The sequence below is a fragment of the Papio anubis genome, chromosome 19, assembly GCF_008728515.1.
Source record: "Papio anubis isolate 15944 chromosome 19, Panubis1.0, whole genome shotgun sequence".
Classification (NCBI taxonomy): domain Eukaryota; kingdom Metazoa; phylum Chordata; class Mammalia; order Primates; family Cercopithecidae; genus Papio; species Papio anubis.
Window position 1 is genome coordinate 54,912,455 of NC_044994.1, and position 24,541 is coordinate 54,936,995.

General features: G+C 36.9%; 1 protein-coding gene across 15 annotated transcripts in view; it reads left to right on the forward strand.

The window, feature by feature from the left end:
- Positions 1-24,268, forward strand: part of RELCH (RAB11 binding and LisH domain, coiled-coil and HEAT repeat containing) — a 121,674-nt gene extending 97,406 nt beyond the window's left edge. For 9 of the 15 annotated variants that reach the window (XM_009192847.4, XM_021930188.2, XM_009192848.4 and 6 more), the window contains 4 exons: positions 2,554-2,670; positions 7,341-7,429; positions 14,879-14,949; positions 22,139-23,840. In XM_009192847.4, the coding sequence (XP_009191111.3) occupies positions 2,554-2,670; positions 7,341-7,429; positions 14,879-14,949; positions 22,139-22,259 (398 nt within the window). In that variant the 3' untranslated portion in view covers positions 22,260-23,840. Of the gene's footprint in view, positions 1-2,553; positions 2,671-7,340; positions 7,430-14,878; positions 14,950-22,138 lie in introns of all 15 variants that reach the window. The other 6 variants (XR_001897431.3, XR_002518736.2, XM_009192846.4 and 3 more) reach the window with 1 other exon arrangement.
- The last annotated feature ends 273 nt before the right edge of the window (positions 24,269-24,541 follow it).

Below are 24,541 nucleotides of genomic sequence, written 5' to 3' on the forward strand. Positions count from 1 at the left end.
GTTCTTTCAGTGGCCATTGTTCTTTCCCAATTATTAGTTATCACAGGACCTTTGGTCTTGTTTTCATTTTTAAGAACCAGTTGTTTTATCTGCAACACCATAGAGTTGTTTTTTGTTTTCAGCTATTTTACTTAGTAAGGCTCTCTGAAAATGTTCAGTCGTACATTGGAGATTTTCTAAAGTGGCAATTTTCCATTTCTGATTTTTTCCCCTAAGTTTATTGTTTGAGGTCTGGGCCCATTTATTCAAACAAACAAAAACAGGACAAGATTCCCTTTATGACTATTGGATCTACCCCAGAATATTTTTCGAACGTTTTCTGAAATACAGTTTTTGTTTGTTTGTTGTCTTTGAGGCAGAGTCTCGCTCTATCACCCAGGCTGGAGTGCAGTGGCGCCATCTCGGCTCGCTGCAACCTGCACCTCCCTGGTTCAAGTGATTCTCCTACGTCAGCCTCCCAAGTAGCTGGGATTACAAGCACGCACCACCACATCCGGCTAATTTTTTGTGAAATACAGTTTTATAAAATCTCCTATTATCCTTTTTTCATTTATAATTTTAAATCTTTGTTCAATCTGCCCTAAAGAAAAAGGCTTCTGCAGTGACCTTATGTTATGTATTTCCTCTTTTTCTTTCCCACTGAAGGTCAGTTTTAGAATTAGCCCGTCTAAGTCAGGCATGGTACCACGTGTCTATAGTCCCAGCTACTCAGGAAGCTGAGGTGGGAGGATCACTTGAGGCCAGGAGTTCAACACCAGCCTGAGCAACATAGCAAGACCAAGTCCCTACAAAAGATTTTTAAAAATTAGCTAGGCATGATGGCACACATCTGTAGTCAATCTACTCAAGAGGCCAAGGCAGGAAGATCATTTGAGTCCAAGTGTTCGAATGTGGTGTACTATGATTGCACCTGTGAATAGTCCTTGCATTCCAGCCCAGGCAACAAAGCAAGACCCCATCTCTTAATAAAAAAGAAAGAATGATATCCATCTGGGTTATTATTAAATCATCTCCTGGTCCTTCATCTCCTACTGCTTTTAACTGTCTGTCTATATCTGAGGGGTTAACAATTAAGTGAATTAATTAATACATATGTGGTAGCCCAGGACAATATGTGTGTAGTGAAATCTGAATTCTATAGTAAAGTTCTGTCTGTCTTCCCGAGAATTAGGAAGATCCTTAATTAGAGCCTTTAACTTCCTTGAGACTAGAGTTTAAATGAACTTCTATAGATTTGTCTTCTAGTCAAGCAATTTTAAGGGGATATTATGCAGTGTGATTGTTGTATTTCTGAGAAAAACACTGTAAAAAGGTCAGAGACTCGGGAGAAGATGGAATAAAGGAACCATGTATGAATAGATCAAGTGCAAGATGATAAGTTTCTGAAGGTTTGGGCAGAAATGAACTAGTGAGTCTTCGAGGGAGACTTAGAGTCACTATTTTGTTGAGGTCTCAGCATGCCAATTAATGAAGCTTTCAACTCAATGTTTGGAGTTTTTGTCTCCTAATTTGTTCTAGAGCTCCTCATAAATATACTGTTATTAATTTTGACGAGTCAAAAGGTTCCCTAAAAATGATCATTGTTTTTCTAAGTTTTTGTGGGGTTTTACTAAGCTAAGCATGAAAGTTGTGATTATTGCCCCAGCTTATTTAGGAAGCAGGAGTTTTTCCAGGAGAAGATTATGACTTTTATATACGCAAACTCAGTGCAAACAAGAAAGGGGTCACTACAGTTGGTCAGCAGTTGATGCTTATGAGTGATGTTTTGTGATCCTCAACCAAGCAAGACTAGAAAGGGGTTGTGTGATTGGTCTTTTGATTAACAATTTAACAATCACTGACCCTGAAGCCATTTCTTCAAAGAGCCCTGGTTTTAGTGGGAAATGGTATCCAGAAAATACAATCTTAGGCTCTAGAGGTGCTCATTGCTACTGATTTGGTTTTTGTTTCTTGGACCATTGCTTTTATTTAGCAGTAGGTTGAAATTTTATGTTACTCTTTGAGGGTATTAAACTCATTGAATAACTTGAAAACTCAGCCACCAATGTCAGGTGCTATTTGACATTGGTCTTTGCTAAGAATTTGAGAGACTAAAGCTAATAATATTATTCTGAAGTGGTGAAATAATAGGTTGTTGAAAAAGAATATACTCTATATTTATTTAATAGCAATGGTAATATTTTTACGAAGAAACTTATCTGCAAGTATAAATAATACAAGAGGTAGGTTGCTTATAATTATTTGGGCTTCATTTTTCAAACTGGGAAACTGAATTACAGTGAGGCCAAATAATCTATATACATCTTCATAATTAGGTAATAGTGACAGTGCTACAATTTGTTTCTCCCAAATGCCAGATCACTTTTTGTTTTGAAAAACTACTTTCTTCCCTAGTTAAAAAAAAGCAAGTATAAGATGTGAGTAACCTTTTGAAGTCATTCAGAATTAAAATGAAATTTCATAAATTAAAGTGATAAATTATTGTTAAAGTGTGTCAGGGTTTTGTATGCACGTTTTGGATAAAAATTTAACCCTTTCTTTTTTCTGTTTTAGTTGTTATACCACATTTGCATAAGTTAGCCTTGGTGAACAACTTACAGATTGTGGATTCTAAAAGACTGGATATTGCTACGCATCTTTTTGAAGCCTACAGTGCACTTTCCTGTTGTTGTATCCTTGCTTTATTACAGTGTATCTACATTTATATAACCATCTTAGAGTGGAACTTGGTTGTTAAAGATTGAAAAGTAGAACTTCTTTTCTTCAACTTACATAAGAATTGTAGAAAATTGAAGATTTGATTTGTCTCACTCCACTCCATCTTCTAGCCATCTCATAATTTTAAAAGATAATTTTAAGTCCTCTGTGCTGTTATGCTCTATAGTTTTGAGAATTTTGATTAAGTTCTTAACCTGAAGTTTTTATTTATATTAGCTACATAGCCAAGCAAGAAATGAAGAGCAGAAAGAATTGCAGCTGAGACTTCTGTTAATCAAAAGGAAGCCTTGTATATATGACTTGGCATTTAGGTTTTTCAGTGAATGTTTAACTCTCAGTATCCAGTGGAATATTATGAATATCTCTTAGAGAGATATCACACATTGGAAAAGTACAGGGCCAACAAAGCTAATGATCTCCAGTGATTACAGAACTGGGAGAAAACTTAGAGATCATGTAGGTCCATGTCAGCGACTGTAAATGATTAAACTAAGGCTTAAAGACATGAGTGGCTTCTGTTTTTTATAGTTAAAAGCAAAACTGTGACTGGAACAAAGAACTTTAGCCATTCTGTTAAATATTCTCTTTACTATCATATGCCTATAAAATAAAACTAAGAAGGAAGTAAAGATAACGATGGGCAAAGTGAACTCCCAACTTTTAGGCTCTTTTATTTAAAAGGCAGAAGGGTTGAAGAAAGGGGAAATGAGAGATTGAAAAAAGAGTGAAAGGCTAAATACTAAAGTACATGCTCAACAAAAACCAGAGAACGAAGGAAGAGCTTCAGGATTTTTATATATGGTTCACATTGTTATATACCAGTTTGATGTAATAAGCAACATGAACAGGTAATTTTAAATGAGATAAATATGCCATAAAATATTACTGACAGTCATTGACACTGGATTCTTGACTAGAATGTACCAAGAAGAGGTTATTTTTGTTCAGAATAAATCAAATAGAGAAAGTAGAAAAGTAGAGCTATCTGTTAAGTAGCTATATGTCTTTGGAAATACTAAAACTGAAAGTTGGATGCATGGTTGAGAGCAGTTTATGTTGGAAATCTGTTACAAATGACCTAATCATGAGGAAGATATGAGCCATGTTTTTTATAATACAGATGGCACCATGTTTTAATAATAATTTTGTAACCTCAACTATTCACATCTTCTATAAGTTTAGTTCCACTAAAAGCAGAACTTATCATTCTTGATTTCTTGTTGGCATTTTCAACTTAGGGAAAATAGAGGAAGCAAAAAGAGGAACTGATATTCTGAATTAGCAAGTAAGAATTCTTTAGTATTGGAGAAGTGATAGGACCCTTGCAAGAAAGCAACAGTGGCGCATCGCAGAGTTTGTATCTCAAAGAAAGAAAACATTGGTATGTTTAATTGGACTTTGTGAAAGTAATATTTAAAACTTACACAAAACATTATGTAGCAGAGAGTTTCTAAAGGAATATGCCTCAAGGAAAATGGGAAAGTCAAAAGATTCAAATGTTTGGCTCTGTAAAACCAAAGTTTCCAAATAAGGAAGGCAGTGGTTTCCAAAGAGCATAGAAATCTATACAGAAGGAATTATTGTGTGTTTAGATATGCATAGGATATCACTAGAGTAAATACAGTAAAAAGTCTACATACCAATACGGTAAGGGGAAGAACCATCTTAACAATAGGCCCTGTTCAAGTACTAAAAGTGTTAGTTCTACATGAGTCAGAACTTGTACTTGAGTCAACAGTGTTGTGGCCCCTAATAAAATCACATTGTTCTAATCTGTTCTGCTCCATTATATTCTAAGCTGATCAGAAGAGTGTTCCTTTTAGCCTACCATCATGTTTTAATACAGACATTAGAAAAACTATAGTGTGTAACATTTTGGCATGATAATAAGTCAAGAAGTCATGTTTAAGGAAAGTTTGAAGGAATTTAGGAATGTTTAACCTGGAGAAGAGATGGCTTGGGGATGAAAAGATATTTTAAAGGTGTTTAGGTAGAAGGATGATTAGGCACACTGTGCAACTAAGGTACAGAGCTAACACTAACAAGCAGAGATAACAGAGGCTGATTTCGTTTCTAAGAACAACTTCCTAATTGAGCTATCTAAAATGCAGTGATCTCCCTTAATAAACTAAGAATCTTCTTTCATTGTTAGCAGTCAGAGGCTAACCATCATTCGCCAATGAGGTAAAGGTGACTCCTAATATCTGATGGAACTAATTACCTTTAAGTTTCGAATCCTTGAGAAAGATTGGTCCATAGGGAAAAGGTAGGCCCCAATAGTGAGTAGAAAGAGGAAAAGAGAAGTGACTTCCCTCTTCTCTCTAAGTAGGGCCATCTTCAGCTTCTCAATCCATGCCCATGTTTCTCCAGATCAGACTCTTAAACTACTCATTCAAAGGTCATTCACAGTTATATTTTGGTGCCACTTTCCCCATATCTTGAAAGCAAGACTACATAATAATTAGGTTGCAGCCCTCTATATGTCTATAGGGATTTGGTTTACCAGATGATGTTTATATTTTTCATACCTATTAAATTTATAAATCACTCATTATAGGAGCCTTGTTTGTGAACAATTTTTATTTATAACTGTATTTTCAAAGGAGTAGTTACACTGATTTTTTTCTCAGTGAAATTCATTTTTTCAACTAAGTCATCTTTATAACTTTTTCAATTAAATCATCTATTTTAATCATCTTTATGGCCGGGCCTGGTGGCTCGCGCCTGTAATCCCAGCACTTTGGGAGGCCAAGGTGGGCAGATCATCTGAGGTCAGGAGTTCAAGACCAGCCTGCCCATCATGGTGAAACCCGGTCTCTACTAAAACTACAAAAAATTAGCCGGGTGTGGTGCCGCGCACCTGTAATCCCAGCTACTCGGGAGGCTGAGGCAGGAGAATCGCTTGAATCCAGGAGGCAGAGGTTGCAGTGAGCCTAGATCATGCCGCTACACTCCAGCCTGGGTGACAAGAGCAAAAAACTCTGTCTCAAAAAATAATAATAATAAATTATCTTTATAAGAGAACTCATTTACTGGCATTTTTGTGGTGTGATATTAAATAGGAGCTAGTTTTACAGGCTAACAACTAGAATAAAGGGAGAATGTATCAGAATTGACGTGAATGAACAAGATGAATTGTTTTCTGGAGAAATGCATCTGCTTTCCTGATACCTTTTAATGTCAAGATAATCAACTACAACTCAAAGATGACTAAGAACTACAAGTAATCCTAAACTTAACAAATGCTCTTATTACCACAAAAGCTCTGTTACCCAACTCAATCAGGACCCATAGTAGGTCAGTTTAACAGGATGGCTAAAGCAAGAAATCAGAAAAATGGTATCTACCTTAACTTACTTTAACTTAAAATGTATATATGTTATTTTCTTTTACCAGTCTTTTGATGTAGTCATCTCTTTTTTGTGAATTATAGTTAAACATCTTCTTTCTGAGGTAAATCATATCTGTAATGCAATTGTCTATGATTTTCAGGTTAAAGTTCTTTAAAGAGGATCCAGAAATATAATATCCTGTTATGCACTATAGAGTTTTTCTAGATTTTTATATTTTTCTCAATCTTTTACAATTGTCTTATACCTAATAGTTAAACAGCAATGTTTTAAGCAATTTGCATTTATCAGTTTTTCCCAAAACTTTCAACTTAGTTGTCATGGAAAACTTACTTTTTGTTTTTTTGGTTTGTTTTGTTTTGTTTTTGTTTTGTTTTGTTTTGTTTTGGGATTAGAGTCTGCAGCTCTGTGGGCTGGAGTGCAGTGGCGATCTCGGCTCACTGCAAGCTCCAGCCTCCGGGTTCACGCCATTCTCCTGCCTCAGCCTCCTTTGAGTAGCTGGGACACAGGCCTAGCCTTGGCTAATTTTTTGTATTTTTGAGGCGGGGTTTCACCGTGGTCTCGATCTCCTGACTGCTGTGATCCGCCCTTCTCGGCCTCCCAAGATGCTGGGATTACAGGCGTGAGCCACCGCCCGGCCTTGTTTGTTTTTGAGACAGAGTCTGGCTCTGTGCAGCCCAGGCTGGAGTGCAGTGGCAGGCAGCACGGTCTCGGCTCACTGCAAACTCCCGGGTTCACACCATTCTCCTGCCTCATTCCAGTGGCTGGGACTACAGGCCACCACCACACATGGCAATTTTTGTATTTTCGGTAGAGATGGAGTTTCACCGTGTTAGCCAGGATGGTCTTGATCTCCTGACCTCGTGATCCACCCGCCTCAGCCTCCCAAAGTGCTGGGATTACAGGCATGAGCCACCACGCCCGGCCGGAAAACTTACTTTTTATACTTTTTTCATATTCATTGAAACATCTGATTGGGTTACATGATTTAATTGTTATGCTCATTTTATACATTTCCATGACATTCTGTAATTTAAATGATGAATACCACTGACATAAATAGATTTGTGTGAATAAACACAATTGACTCCTGATAAATAACTTACTCTGCACGTGAGGATTCATGCTTGAGGGGAGCCTGTTTACCCTCAGTGATCACCATGCAATAGGCATCATCTAAGAAGGCTTCTCTTTTATATGGTACTAACTTGGTTGTTCTGTTGGACATACCAGTTTGGTTTCGTTTAATTCCCTTAACTCCCTTGTCCCAAGTCATTTCAGAGGATTTAATGGTTAATCACTTTTTACCTGGTCTCAGATGTTTACGGACTGACATGGAACATCTCTCTCCAGAGCATGAGGTGAGCCACTGTGATTAGCAGTACCATATTCATATTTTAATACCTCATATACAGACTTGCATTCTTCTCGATGTGAGGCTTATCATATGCTATACTTAATTTTTTTTAATCTAGCTCAATGTCATTTTATCAACTTATTTACTAGCTGTGATATCTTCAACAACTCCTTTCACATCTTTGAGCCTCTCTTTAATTGTCTAAGGTAGGGATAATACACTCTCCTTCACTTAATATGAGACTTTAATAAGATAATGTATGTGAAAATTTTTAACTATAAAATGTTGGTTATCTCTGACCATCAACTTTCTTAGATGCAGTTTCTATTTTCTGTCTTCATTTCCTCATAACTATTTTATTTCATTCTATTTGTCTCCTGTTTCCCCTCGTTTCCTCCAAATCCCTGTTTATCATTTATTTTCTATTCTGTATCTTCAACCTATTTTTCCATCAGCTTTTCCTTTTACGATGTTTGACTCTGAACTCCTAAATAGCAAAAACTTCCTTTCATCCCTCTCCAAGTCTCGTATTCTTCCTGATCATCCACATTTACTCTCTCAACTTTTACAGTGTCTATTGGTACATCATATTCCCTGCATCACACTAATCCATTGAAACTGCCATCTTTAAGATCACTCGTGACCAAGCTGCCACCCTGACAGGACTTTCTTTTTGTTGTTATAACTTCAGGTCTCTCTGCAGCATTTTCTGATTCAAAACTCCTGTGGCTCCTGGGACTCCATTCTATTCCTGTTTTTTTTTTTACTTCTCTAGTCAGTTCTTCCCAATCTCCTCTCCTTTCTTACCTCACCTTTTCATTCATTAGAATTACTCTTCATGAACAAGTTCATCCATACTCATCATCTAACTTGCCTCTACTATATGTTACTATCAGACAAATTTCATCTTCTGCTCTAACCCCATGCTGGAGCCATAGAACTTCCTGGCTCACTGCTACCTGTCTATTTCACCTGCATGTCCTACAGGCATCTTGTAAAATTCAGCATGGCCAATCCCCTCAACCAGAATTACTCTCCGTCTCCCACTTTGGCTGATGCCACACGGCTTTCTCCCCAAATCATATACCTGATAGTTAACATGGAATATGTCCAATTAGTTCTTTAATTTCATAATGTCTTTCTAATCTCTTCCCTTTCTTTATACCTGTGCCACCCTGTTAGTTGAATCCTTTATTGTTACCTCATTGAAACCATTGTAGAATATCCTAATTTTTCTCCAATCTTAGCTCTCTACTATTGTTTCTCACTACAGCCAAAGTACTTTTTCTAAAGTATAAATCTCTTCATCTTATTCTCCTGTTAAAAACCTTTTACAAGTTTCTTACATACAAGGCCTTTTATCATCTGACACCTGTTCATCTTGATAGTTTCATCCCTCTCCCTTTCTCCTCCATCACACACTCTGCCCCAGCCATGCCAAACTAATTCATCTCCACCACATACATTGTCTTTTGCTTCCATGCCTTTGCCTGTTCTCTTCCTTCTGTCAGAAGAATACCATCGCATAATGTAAAGTGTAGGATGTACATTCAAAGGCTATATTACATATGTGTTTGTATTAGTCAAGGTTCTCCAGAGAAGCAAAACCAAAATGATATATTAAGAGATGTATTTTAAGGAATTGGCTTATGCAGTTGAGGGGGCTGGCAAGTCCAAAATATGTAGGAGAGACCATAAGGCAGAACACTCAGGCAGGAATTGATGTTACAGGCTTCAGTCCAAAATATGGAGGGCAGGCTGATAAGCAGTATTTGAGGCAGATGCCTTCTTCAGGAAACCTCACTTTTTGCTCATAAAGCCTTCAACTGCTTGGATGAGACCTACCCATATTTTTTAGGGGAATAATCTCCTTTACTTAAAATTAATTTATTGTAGATGTTCAGCACATCTACAAAATACTTTCATAGCAATGCCTGGGTCACTGTTTGATTAAATAACTGGGTATTATATCCTAGCCAAGTTGACACAGAAGACTATGACTAACTATCAGTCTTGTTTAAAAAACAATTATACTGTCACAAAGTTGATGAGGGAAAAAAAAGGAAAAATTTTTTAAATAATAATAATTAAACTAACACCCATGTAATTACTACCTAGCTTAATAGAAAATTACCAGTATCTTAAAAGTTCCATATATGCCCCTCTGTAATCATGTCCCTCTCCTGTGCTCCTCCAAGTTTAGCACTTGCCCAGAATTTTATATTTATCATACTTTTTCTTATTGTTTTACCACATATTTATTTATCCCTAAACAACATAGTATTTAATTTTGCATATTTCTCCTATCCTGTATATATGGAATCTCCTGTATGTATTCTTATATGATTTGCTTTTTTCACTCATTTTGTTTATAAGTTTCATTCTTATTGATATTTGCAAAAGTAGTTATCTTATTGTCCTTACTGAATAGTATTCCTTTGTATGATTATGCCATAGTTTATCCATTCTTCTCTCTAGGAAAATAGGTGATATTTTCAGTATTTTGTTATTATAAACAGAATTACAAGCATCTTATGATGCACATGTGCAAAAGTTTGTCTGTGAGATACAAACTAGGAATAGAATCAACAAGTTGTACAGTGTACACATTTTCAGTTTTGCCTGCTAATGCTAAATTGTTTTCCGAAATGCTAACAATTTATACCCCTATAGGCAGTGTATGGGAGTACCCTCTTAGTTCTCATGTTTGCCAACACTTGGGATTGTTAAACTTTCTAATTTGGTGGATATAAAATTACCATTATGTTTCTGATTTGCATTTCTCTAATTACTGTCAAGTTTGGGCATTCTTTGGTATGCTTATTGATGAGTTGTGTTCTTCTATTAAAGTCTATTTAGGTTTTTTGCCTATTTTTCATTTAGGCTGTCTTTTTAACCATTATTTTTTAGAAGTTCATTATGTATCTGGAATATACCAATACTTGGTCAATTTTATGTTTTATGAATATCTGTTTCCAATTTATATGTCTTTTCATATCTTTGGCATCTTCGAACACTGATTCTTAATTTTTTAATAGTCAGATTTATTGATCATTTCTTTTTTTTTTTTTTTTTTTTTTTGAGATGGAGTCTCACTGTATCTCCCAGGCTGGAGTGCAGTGGCGCGATCTGGGCTCACTGCAAGCTCCGCCCCCCGGGTTCACGCCATTCTCCCGCCTCAGCCTCCCAAGTAGCTGGGACTACAGGCGCCCGCTACCGCGCCCGGCTAGTTTTTTGTATTTTTAGTAGAGACGGGGTTTCACCATGTTAGCCAGGATAGTCTCGATCTCCTGACCTTGTGATCCACCCGCCTCGGCCTCCCAAAGTGCTGGGATTACAGGCTTGAGCCACTGCGCCCGGCCTATTGATCATTTCTAAAAGACATTATTTCCTATACTTCTGAAATTTTTTTAATTGACTTTATATAATGAAATCATTAATTTTACTAGAATTGGTTTTTATGTATGATGTGAGCTAGCCTTCCAATTATATTTTTTTCCCTATATGGACAATCTGTTATTTCAGTATTATTTATTGAACAGTTCATCCTTTTTGCACTGATTGGCAATGCTGCCTCTGTCATATATGAAGTTCCAATGTATGTACGTGCCTGTTATTGGGGAACATTCTTTCTCACTGGTTTCTTTGTCAATTATTATAAAAGCGATATGCTGTCTTCATTACATTTGTCTTGTTTAAAAGTCCAGAATTCCAGTAGGACAAGTCCAGCATCTTGTCCTTTTTTAGAAATGTTTTGACTGTTCATGACCCTTACCTTCCTCGTGTAAAGTTTAGTATTATATTGACAGGTTCCAAGAAGGATCTTATGTAGATTCTGATTGAAATTGAATTGACTCTGTAAATTAATTTGGGGAGTCTTCTCTATGATTGAGTCTTGCTATATAGAACATGCTATATCTTATATTTATTTAGATCTCCTTTCAACACGCTGGGACTACAGGCATGAGCCACCATCCCCAGCCTGGTTTTTTTGTTTTGTTTTGTTTTTCTTTATTTATTTTAACGTTAGTTTTGAATAGGGATTTATCAGTTTCATTAATCTCAAATATTGCACTTTTAGCTGTGTTGATTTTTCCTACTGCTTTTTTTCTATTTTACTTATATCTGTTTTCATCTTTATTTCCTTTTATTTTGTTTAGGTTTGTTTTTCTATTTTTCTAACTTCTTGAGGAGGAAGTTTAGGTTATTTTTAAACTTTTCTTCTTTTCTGATATATTAATTTAAGGATTTTGGGTTTTTGTTTGTTTTTTTGAGACAAGGTCTCACTGTCACCCTTGCTGGAGTGCAGGGTGCTGTCTTGGCTCACTGCAACCTCTACCTCCCAGTGATCCCCCCGCCTCAGCCTCCCGAGTAGCTGGGACTACAGGAATGCACCACCATGCCCAGCTAATTTTTTGTATTTTTAGTAGAGATAGGGTTTTGCCATGCTGTCCAGGCTGGTCTCAAACTCCTGGGTTCAAGCAATCCACCCACCTTGGCCTCCCACAGTGCTGGGATTACAGGCTTGAACCACCATGCTCGGCTATGAATTTAAGGTTTTAAGTATTGTTTTAGCTGTATCCCTTGCATTTGCTATATTTTATCTTTATTATCATTTAGTTCAAATTACAGTTTTATTTCCAGTATTTCATTACTGACCCATGGGGTTTGTTTAATTGGGGGGCAATGGGAATTATCTAGTGATATTTTTGTTACTGATTTCTAACTTAACTACAGTAAGAAAACAGTGTGATTTCAGTCCTTTGAAATTTGTTAAAGTTATCCTAATGACCCAGAATATGATCAGTGTGGCATTTGAAAAGAATATACATTCTGTCTTTATTAGGTATACTGTTTTATATATTTCAATAAAATAAGGTTAGTTAATTTTATGGTTCAATTCTATCTTCGTATCAGTTTTTTTGTGACCTGCTTGTTTCATCAGCTGTTGAAAGACATGTTAAAAGTTAAGACTGGCAGCCAGGCGTGGTGGCCCATGCCTGTAATTCCAGCACTTTGGGAGGCCGAGGCAGGCAGATCACCTGAGGTCAGGAGTTCACGACCAGTCTGACCAACATAGAGAAACCCCATCTCTACTAAAAATACAAAATTAGCATGGTGGTGCATGCCTGTAATTCCAGCTACTTGGGAGGCTGAGGCAGAAGAATCGTTTGAACCCAGGAGGCAGAAGTTGCAGTGAGCCATGATCGCGCCATTGCACTCCAGCCTGGGCAACAAGAGCGAACTCCATCTCAAAAAAAAAAAAAAGTTATAATTGGGAATTGTCTACTTGTCTACTTCCCCTTTTAGTTCTTTTCAGTTTTGCTTTGTGTGTTTCTTAGATGCCCTTTATCAGGTTGGGGAAGTTTCCTTCTATTCCTAGTTTTTGAATGTTTTTATAATGAAGGGATGTTAGATATTATCAAGTATTTTTTTCTGCATCAATTGAGATGATCATGAGGTTGTTTTTTCTTCTATTGATACAGTGTGTTACATTAATTTATCTCAGTACTAAACCAACCTTGCATTCCTGGGATAAATCCCACTTGGTTATGTTGTATAATTCCTTTTATATTAGCTGGATTAAGTTTGCTAGTATTTTGTTGAGGATCCTTGCTTCCAAGATAAATGCTAAATCTAAGTCTATAGGACAGAACAAATAAGAAGCAAGCCTGTTTCACCACAAATTGCCCTACCTCCATTAGGGTATGGTGGGACTGAATAAGAGGAATAATTTAAAGACTTTAAAAGGATCAGATTCCCAGATTCCCTTGCCAATCTTGAAAGGAGACTGGAGCTTTGCTCTGTAGACTTGAGATATCGGGCATAGCTGAAAACCATACTGAAAAGAGGGAAAATAAGTGACAGCTAGTTAATGATGGGACACCTCATTACCCTTCAAATTCTGGCTGTCAGGTTTATGCCTACAGGGGAAAACAAATCAACAGAAAGTTAGGTTGGTGCCCAATTTAACTTAAAGTGAAGTTTACCCATGCATAAAGAGATACTAATCCACATTTTGGTGCGCCAGTCATTAGTAGACATCCCAAGATTACCAATCATTTAGAAAAGCCTAGAATACCAAAGATAGAGATGAAAATATAGAAGAAAGAAGGAGGGTACTGGAGGAAACAGACAATGCGAGGAGGATAAAGAAAAATACAAAAATTTCCCCTTAAAAACCAAAAAGCAAAAAACTAGCCAAGCAAACAAATGCTATAACCTGTGAGACAAGAGAGTGGGGAAGCAGAGAATACATTCAAAAAAGGGTAATCTAGAATTTCCCACATGATGCATGATAAAAGTTTCATTCTCTCAGAATAATCCCCAAAGTCCTTATCATAATCTCAAGGCACTATAGGATCCAGCCCTCTCTTCTAGTACATCTAAGACTTCATCTTCTATCCTCTCTCCCTTGCTCACCCTGCACCAACTCTGGCCTCTTTCCTTAGGATATGGCAGGTCTTCTCCCACCTCACAGCCTTTGAGCAGCCTCTTCCTAGTGTCTGCAGCACTTATTCCTCCATCTCCTTCATATTTTTACTTAAACATTAACATCTCCTTGAAGCCTACCCTGAACACTTCCATGAGAATTGTACCATTCTCTGCTTTGGCCTTCCTAATACCCCTTATCTTACTCAATATTTTTTTTAAAACCCATATCACTTTCTAATATACTACATAATTTACCTGCTTTTTGTATATCTATTTCTCTTACTAGAACATAAGCTCCACGAGTAGGGAATATTGTCTGTTTTATTTGCTCTATCCCCCCTGTCTAAAAAGGTGCCTAGCCCGTAGTAGACAGACAATAAATATTTTTGTAGTGACCTCCGTGCCCAAACATGGGCCAAGAATATTCAGAAGAGCCATTCATTTTCTGGTGTGGTTGCCAGATATCAGAGCAGCAGTTTAGATCTCTCTAACCTTTCTATCACTCACTCAGTTTCCCTGCAGGAATGGTGTTAACTTTTACACACCCAGCATATCCCTCATTATATTTTAGTAGCCATGGAGCTGTACCTAGTCTCAGCTCTAGACATTAAAATAAGGGATCTTGCTTTTTGCAACCTGGAGAAAGCAAAGGGGCGTAGAACAGGACAGCTTTTACTGGGAAAATATGTGTGTGACCGTAGTGTGTGTGTATGTTAAATATATAGATGTATATAAATTTTACTTTTAACATTAGAAGATGGTGGGTAAGCTAAGGGAGAATAGAAAACATTTAGAAAGAAGACTAGTGAAAATCAAAATAAATTATTGTTATATGATTGAGATTTTTTAAAGCTACTTCTGTACCTAGTCTAGCAATCTAATATGCAAAGTGACTGCCAAAACTAAATTTTTAATTAACATATTAGCTTATGGGAATATTAAAAATTAAAGCATTAGATTAAACCATAGTATTTTACTATGTAAACTGTATTTCACTAAAGTAAATTTTTTTAATCAGGTTATTTTAAGTTCCATGATAAAAGAATGTGAACAAAAAGTTGAAAACAAGACCGTCCAAGAGCCTCAAGGGTAAGACATTAATTCTTTTTTTAAGGCTACATGTTAACCTTAATTTTTCTATCTAAATTTGCTATCAATCAGTATAATGTGTCATTTTGTGTTATGTTATAGTCATTCGTTTGGAAGACAAGAAAATGATTTAAGTCACTGGTTCTCAAATCCTGGTCCATAAACAATCTCATCAGAATTATCTGGGGAATTTAAAATTCAGGTCTCCATCCCATGCCCTGTGCCTTCTCTCAATATTCTCAGTCAGCCTAGGGACATTTAAAAGCTTCCAACAAAATTCTGATATGTAGCTGGGTTGTTCACTCACTGGTCAAAATAATGTCTAGAAACTTGTGACAGGAGTTGTAAGATAAACAACATACTGCAAAAGGATTATAAGCTTGGGAATGTTCTAGTCACATGCTTCTAATCAAACTAATTGGAATCCAAGGATTCAGTAAAATTAAAATATAAGCATAGGTGTGAAAGAGTATAACACTGGAGTTTCAGGAGTGGGAGTTATTTACAAATGGACTGTATGTACTCTTACTGAGGTAACCTTGAGCATCTTAAGTAGACTCTGTTAGACATAAAAAGCTGAAAAGTATTTTCTTTAAGGCTAACTACCGGGAATAAGTGTTTCATCCTATGGGTCTAGAAACACACACACACACTCGCGCATGCGCTCCTCCCTATTCCCCATGCGCAACACACATACGTCTTTGATGTGTTAGAACCCTTACTTTATAAAGACTCTTAGAATGGAAGCAGTCTTCTCCATATATAACCATTTTAGCTACGGAGGATTAAAACAATAGACACATTCACATCTTCTATATTATTGGCGGGTTTTTATAGAGGTTTTTTACAAGTTTTTCTAACAAACACAAAAATAAACTGAAAATATAATGAATTTCTATACATATTATAACTGTAACCCAGCTTCAGTTTCTTCCATACCCCACCTACTTCTCCCTCCCATTCTCTGATATGTGTCTTTTAAACATAAGTATTATTTTAAAAAACATAAACACAATATCATTATCACACCAACATAACAATAACAACTTAATATCATCAACTATCCGCCTTTGTTCAAATTTCTCCTTGTTTTATAAATGTCAGTGATTTGTTGTTTGTCTTTCCTTACAGTTTGTTTCTTTGAGTCAGGATCCAAATGAGTTCTGTACATTGCAGTTGGTTGCTATGTTAAGTCTCCTTCAATCCATAGACAGAATGTTACCTTTCTATTCCTTTTTTCTCCATACAATTTACTTATTGAAGACACTGAGTCATTTGTCCTATAAAGTTTCCCACACTCTGAATTTTGCTGATTGCATTTCTCTTCTGTCTTTTAACATGTTCTTCTCTATTTCTTGTATATTTGATAGCTGGGTCTAGATCTAGAGACTTAATCGGATTCAGGGCAAGCTTCTGTTCTCCTCAGGTTTTTACACATATGATTCCGTCTGCCAGGAGTATTCTTACTCTGCCTGGCTAGTTCCTATTCATCCTTCAGGAAAGAGCTTAGATGTTGCCTCTTCAGGGAAGCCTTCCTTGGCCCCACCCTTCCTCTGAAGTCTATCATAGATCAAAAGCACAAGGGGAAAGCCTTTTACTTGAAGCACTAAAAGGAATTGCTTCTCAGATGGAAGGAAAAGCGAGAGTGAGTGCAGATAAAGATATCTGTATCCGTGAAGAGCGCTGCCTTTTGCTGTGGGGAATACAAAGATGATGCATACATGGATTTCACCTCCAAAGAGCCTGTGGTTAAAAGCAGTATTTTTCAACCTGCAGATCATGACGTTAGTACATTGCTTAATTAATTCAATTGGTTGTGATAGATATTTCATCCCAAGAAATAGAATCAAATAGAGAGTACATCCCAAGTGGTAAGGGTGAGTCTTTCTTATGAAACATCAGTTACCTGTGTAAGTACTACAAGTCATCACATAAAATGTGGCACTTACTACGGATCTGTGTCAGAAAAGTTTGAAAAGCACTGATCTGCAGGCAGAAAATGTATGCATAACTATTTTGGTACCCTTCTCATATTCATTCAGCAGTAAGTAAATCCAGAGCGCTTACCATGGGCTGTTCACAAAGATGAGCTTCAGAAAGTCACAATCTCTTCCCTCGGGGTATTCACAGCTGACAGTGGGAAAAAGAAGCAGTTAAAAATAAAGATAAGCACTAGAACAATGCCTGCAAATGGTTCCACGGAAAAAGGAATACAGGAGTCTTCAGATATGAATGACTGACTAGGGAGGAAAAAAGAAAGAGCAAAAGAGGATTACATGAGGAAAAATCAGCGCTGTGCAAAATGACCAAAGTTACAGAAAAGCCTGTTTGGGAACTGTAAGTAAAGCTAGAGCGCGGCCGGGCGCGGTGGCTCAAGCCTGTAATCCCAGCACTTTGGGAGGCCGAGACGGGTGGATCACGAGGTCAGGAGATCGAGACCATCCTGGCAAACACGGTGAAACCCCGTCTCTGCTAAAAAAATACAAAAAACTAGCCGGGTGAGTTGGCGGGCGCCTGTAATCCCAGCTACTCGGGAGGCTGAGGCAGGAGAATGGCGTAAACCCGGGAGGCGGAGCTTGCAGTGAGCTGAGATCCGGCCACTGCACTCCAGCCGGGGCAACAGCGCGAGATTCCGTCTCAAAAAAAAAAAAAAAAAAAAAAAAAGCTAGAGCGCTGAGTATATGTGGGAGAATGGTAGAGATAAGTATATAAAGGTAGGAGGCACCAAACAGTAAAGAATTCTGTGTTCCACACTGGGAGATTTGGACTTTGTGTTATAGGTCAGGTGGTGGCAAATTTTTTGTAGAGATAGTAAATACTATTTTAAACTTTGGAGACCATACAATCTCTCTCACAGCTACTGAGCTGGACTCTGCTATTGTAGCAGGAAAGCAGCCTTTGGCAATATGTAAATAAATGTGCATGGCTGGGTTTCAGTAAAACTTTATTTATAAAAACAGCAGGCTGGATTTGGCCTGCTACCTGTAGCCAACACTTAGGACCTTTGGTTATCAAGTCAGTGTCCATCAGAATCAACTGGAAATTGCTGGGTACCATCCCCAGAGTTTTTGATTCAGAAGATCTGAGTGGAGTCTGAGAATTTATATTGATAACAAGTTCCCAGGTGGTGCTAATGCTGCAGGTCTTGGAACCACACCTTGAGAATCACTGCTTTAGGAACCAGACTCTAGGGAATAGAGAAGTGGGTGGAACAGATTAGAAAGCTGTTATAGGAACCCATGATGAGATGAAGTGTGGCCTTGGATGGGAAGGTAACAATAAGTAATGCTTATGAACCAGATACCATTCTAAGCATTTTTCATATATTTGCTAATAATAGTCATACTAATCCTACAAAGTAGATACTTTTACTATTCTCATTTTACAGATGGCAGAGAGGTAGATAAGTTGCTCAGAGGCCACCTAGCTACTAAGTGGAGGAACCAGAACCCAGGCATTGCTGTCCTTGAGACTGCAATTTTAACCACCATGTTATAATGCCAGTGTATGGCAGTGAATATGAGAAGATGGATTTGAGACCCATATTTCAGATGGGAACTCAGTTTAACTTGGCAGCTGATTAAGAGTGAAGGAGAACAGAATCAAAATATTCCTACATTTCTGATCTGAACATTTAAACGGATGATGATAAAATATAACAAAATGGAACTATAGGAAGAACTATTCTGAAGAGGAATATTTAAAATCTGAGGCACAGGTAGAATGTTTTACAGGCAGTTCACTGAGATCTAAGAACCATTAGCAGCACATGGGTGGTTATTAAAGGCTTACGGTTGGAGCAGTGGTAGATAAATGATATCATTTGAAAAGGGGGCTCTGATAGGGAGAAGGTGAACAGTCATGGAATTAGAGGCCAACATTTCAGATGCATATGGAAGAACTTAACTGAAAAATAGAAGGCAAACCAGAATGGTGTTAGAAATCAAGTGGAGATTTTATTTTTGTTTTTGTTTTGTGGGGGGGGTTGTTTTGTTTTTTTGTTTTTTTCAAGATAGAGTCTCACTGTGTCTCCCAGGCTGGAGTGCAGTGTCACCATCTCAGCTCACTGCAACCTCCGCCTCCCAGGTTCAAGCAGTTCTCTTGCCTCAGCCTTCCGAGTAGCTGGGATTACAGGCATGCACCATCATGCCCGGCTAATTATTGTATTTTACTAGAGAGGGGGTTTCACCATGTTGGCCAGTCTGGTCTCAAACTCCTGACCTCAGGTGATCTACCCGTCTTGACCTCCCAAAGTGCTGGAATTACAGGTGTGAGCCGCCGAGCCTGGCCCAAGTGGAGATTTTAAAGAGAAGAAAAGAGAGAAATAATATAGGCCATAAATAGTTTTAAAGAAGATAGGGATATTAGTTGCAAAGAAAAGATCTGAGATTTGCTTGAAAACTTGCAGTGAAGATACACATTACAAGGCATCCCATTTCATTTTAATAACTCTTTTTTAAAATGTTTCTTCCTGGATTAAAATCTCCCTTTCCAAAATTCCTATGCCCTCTAAAACAAGTCTTTATCATCTGGTAGGAGGGTGGGAGAGTGTTACAAACCCCTTTATAAAACTGATAAAAATTTACACTCTGTCTTGGGGTGGGGGCGGAATTGCTGTAATGCAATGATTTTTTTTTTTTAACTGAAAAGCTTTGTAATATAGACCTGGGCCTCCTACCTCAGATGGAAAGAATCAGAAGTACTGGATTAGGCCTAGGCATCTGCATTTTCAAAAGTTTTCCAGGTGACTGTGATGTGTATCAGTAGACCTATGTAGATATATACACCCCTGCAGATATACATTTATATCCAATTTTTCACGTATGATATACGCAGATATCAGTTAAGTCACCTAAATCTTCTCCAGACCAAATATTCTTCATTCCTTTCATTTTTACCTCTTAAAGTTTCCAGACTCCTTAACATCATGGTTGGCCTCCTCTTAGAATATCATTAAAACTTGATATCTCAACTATGGTCTGACCATACATCCCCTTTTTCTAGATGTAAATTTAAATCATACTTATCTTTTGACTTACACTGAGTTTTCTAAAGAAAGGAAGAGCACTGAAAAGCTAGAATGTTAAGGAAAGGCACCATAGGACTTCAGCTGGGCTTTGAAAGATGGGTAGGCAATGGATAGAAAGATTTGAGAGTGATTGAACAATAGGCTGGACAAACCTGACTGCAGGGGGTCAAAGAGATAGTCAGTGACAGGGGTATGGAAAAACAAGAAATAGATTGCTACATTTCTTGAATGCGAAGCACATTCCATCTTGTAGGTGGTATGTAAGCATTAAAGATTTTTGAGCTAAGATGTGATATCAAGAAGTGACTTATAGAAGTTAATCTGATTATTAAAGATAGAAGACTGTTGGAATTCACTGAGTTGTGAAGTATTAGCCATGGAAGTAAAAAGAAACAGTAGAGGAGATGCTTCAAAGAATAAGGTCACAGGACTTGTGTTTGGTTTGAAATAGAAGTAGAAGGAGCTATTAAATTCACTGTTAGAACAGAGGAAAATAGTAGAACCACTGGCAAAAGTGGGGGGGAATTAAGATGGGGAGTTATTTCTAAAGTTAGGGTGTGAACAAAAGCTTGAGATGTTGGCTTTATCTAGCCAATAATAGTAATGTGGGACTGACCGTCAGGAAAAGGGATGCAATTCAATTTGAAACTTTGAGAGTAAGTTTTTTAATTGAAGAATCAAGAGCCAAATACCAAACCTTAGGGAAGATTACTTTGTGGGAAGAGAAGCAGCAGGAAAGAGAACCCATTGGTGTACTGTCAGAAGAGCAATGTGAAGAATATTTTCAAGGTGGGAGTTGTGGTTTGGTTTTTAACTTGAGTAATTCACAGTGTACACCCTTATAGACTACATAGACCCAGGTGCCCTCCGTGGCAGGACACACCTCATGCAGTAGATTCAACAGACATGTTGAGCACCTTCAGCTTGCCACATGTTGTCTTTGACATGTTCAAACACATTATCTTACTTAATCCTCAGAATTCTTTACAACAGAAATCACAAGCTGTGTTTTACAGATGAGGAAACTGAGTCAGAGAGATCTAAACCATCTTGGCCAAAGCCACAAGGCAATAAACTGGATTCCAAGTCTATTACAGGACAGTTGTCAGATCATTGAAAAATTGTGCTTTATCATTATTCTGTTTCTGTTCAGTACTATGATAAATTAGCAATCTTTAGTGGTCATTTAGATTGTGTTTATATCCGCCGGGCGCGGTGGCTCAAGCCTGTAATCCCAGCACTTTGGGAGGCCGAGACGGGTGGATCACGAGGTCAGGAGATCGAGACCATCCTGGCAAACACGGTGAAACCCCGTCTCTACTAAAAAAATACAAAAAAGTAGCCGGGCGAGGTGGTGGGCGCCTGTAGTCCCAGCTACTCGGGAGGCTGAGGCAGGAGAATGGCGTAAACCCGGGAGGCAGAGCTTGCAGTGAGTTGAGATCCGGCCACTGCACTCCAGCCTGGGCGACAGAGCAGACTCTGTCTCAAAAAAAAAAAAAAAAAAAGATTGTGTTTATTCCCTACACAGTAGGTTGGTGAAAAAGAAGAAATGGATTTGAAACTGTTGATTGAAATCAATGCAACTGGCAATTCAGGACACTCCCCCAAAAAAGGAATATCTCCCCAAAAAGGAATATAACACTGGATTATCATCAGCACAGCACAAAACCTCATTGCAATTTAATTTACTCATTTGTGAAAATACTGATAATATTTATCTTCCAGGATTGCTGTAAGAATTAAATGAAGTGATAAAGAATAACTACTAACAATTACATCATGCTATTATGTGCCTAGCACTATACTGAGCACTTTACAGTTGTATTAATATAATCATAATAACCCTAGGAGGCAGATACTAGAATCCTCCTCGTTTTACAGATAAGATTAAATAATTTACCCAAGCTGGTGAACAGAGCCAAGATTCAGTCCAGTCCCAGACTTGTTCCTAACCACTACACGTACTGCTTCCTCTACTATAGATAACAAACGTGAAAGCTGCTAACCTAGGATGGCGTATACAAACTACCCTCCATAAATATTAGTTTCCCTTTTGTGACGCCAATTCAGAGTGTGTTCGTTAATGATATGCTGCTAAAGAAATGAAAAATTGTTATTTTTTTATGTTGCTTTACATGAATTTTAAATTTTCTTTCCTAGCTCAATGTCAATTGCTGCAAGCTTAGTGAGTGAAGATACAAAGACCAAGTTTTTGAACAAAATGGGCCAGTTGACAACATCAGGTGCCATGTTGGCCAATGTGTTTCAGAGAAAGAAGTAGAAGCAGGAAGGAAGCCCCCAGTAAACACTAAGATGGACCTCAAGCCGACTGGTTCCTTGTACTTGAAGTACTTGCCTTTTTTATTTCCTCAGTTTTATGTTCTTGCATTATAATTTTATCCTAACCTCCAAAGATATTTGCACTGCTTTTAATTACTGCTGTATATTTGTTGATTTTGGAGTTACAACTGTGGTGATACAAAATTGAGTTGATGGTCTGTACCAAGTCCCTTGTCTATGTTCTTGTCTTTCAGAATAATTTTTATATAAATATATATATAGTGAAGAAGTTTTTTTTAATTTTTGGATGGGATATTCGCAAATATCTGTATTATACACTAAGCTATTACAATGGTACTTAAAATAATGTAAATTTGAAGTCATTGTTATAAAATAATAAAGTGGAGATTACTTAAGTATTTAAATTATGAAAGAATAATGCAGACTTTTTATTGTTTCTTAACTGACTAGAAAGAGCCACCAGCATTACTCTGTGCCTTTTGGACATCAGTTTGTGTGTTCTGTAGGAATTGTGTGCATTCCATTCACACAGTATTTCTTTAGGATGCTGTGATGATTTGAATTACAAATCCTACAGTAAATAGCTAAAGATGAAACCTTCATTTCAGAACTCTCATGAATATTTTTTAAGTGCTATTTAAACCTCCCCAGCACTTAGATGCATATAATGGACTTACCTGAGGAAAGACAGCACATAGGCATGGGGAGAGGTAACCAAGGTGAATTTTACAAACTGGTGTGTAATAGATTTAAATGCTCAAAAATAAATGTAATTGAGAAGAGTTAATAATTGTGAGATTTTTCCCAAATTGAGATACAGAAGAAAATATAGTTTGAATCTGAAATTTAACACTTATTTATGTAAAACATTTTATTTAAGATATTTTCTAATGATTTTAATTTTAGAGAGTACCTTTTCATTCTGTGTGTTACAGAGAAGTACTGAAAAGTTAAGGACACTTGGGGGCTACTTTTTTTCCCTCTAAAATAAAAAAAGACATTGGCTAAATTATAACTAGTTAGTTATCACCTTGTCCCTTAAAGTCAGTGACTTCCTGTGTTTGATGTATATTACATAGAGTCTTAAGTCGGTGTACAGTTCCACTGGAATTCGACAGTTGTCTATACAGTCACGCAACTTGAAGTAGAAAAGAGTGCTGGACATAGGAAGGGGTTGATTGGTTTGAGGGGTTAATGTGAGGCCTTTTTGAAAAATGAATATTTTGATAAAAAGAATTCTTGTTTTAGCACAGTTGATGCATATAGGTGATTCTCATATTTGTTGTATAAACTGGTTTAATACATTTGGAACATAGTTGGATTACATTCATTTCCTGGGAAAGCTAGCTTACCATACATTCAAGTTTATAAAACAATTTGCCATAGGCAAAGCCATTTAAAAAGTTCATTCTGAAATTATTTCATTTACCTACAGTGAAATAATTGTGAACCAAGTAGTCTTTCTGAAAACTGTTGGGTTCTAGGCATTCCTGAGAAATTGAAAGTGGCTACCTTTCATGTCAAAAATGTTGATCTGTTATAAATAAAATGGTTTTGCATATGTTTTTGTTTTGGTTTGGGCTATGTGTTTTACTTTCGTTTTGAAACACTATACTTTCTATTAAGCAAAAAAATGAGAAAAGCCTATATTCATGAAAATATACCAATATTTTATAATTTATATAAATTACCTATTTTGGTTTACTTTTACTAAAAAGGGACGATGTTGCTATAAAAGTAATACATTTCAGAAGTAACTGGAAGAATAATGTTTAAACTCTGATTTGCTTCCAACCATAGTAGAATATGTGTATGTTTGTTATCAGGTGAATGGATAGAATGTATTTTTATTGTGAACGTTTTTATTAATTAGTGAATATATTTATTTAAGTTCTAATGTTTTTTTAAAAGGCAACAGTAGGCAAGATTCACAGTGTATTTCAAGTGAGAGTCTCTTTTCTTAAATATTTTAATATCATTAAGATTTCACGTTGTGGTTTTTGTTTTTTGTTTGTTTGTTTTTAGTAAAATACGTATTGTCTTTACAGACAAGACAGACAGTAATCCCTGAGACTGAGATTTGGACTGAGTCCAAAATAGGGCATAAAACTCCCATACTCATTCCTTTTAAACAGAAGTAAACTTATGGTACAAGTTTGTAAGTGTTCAACTTAATGAAAAACTAAGTTTGCAAAGTAATGAAAAGCTAATTTAAAATTATATCTATGTTTCCAGATTAATCCAGAGATTAAATTTTTTCAG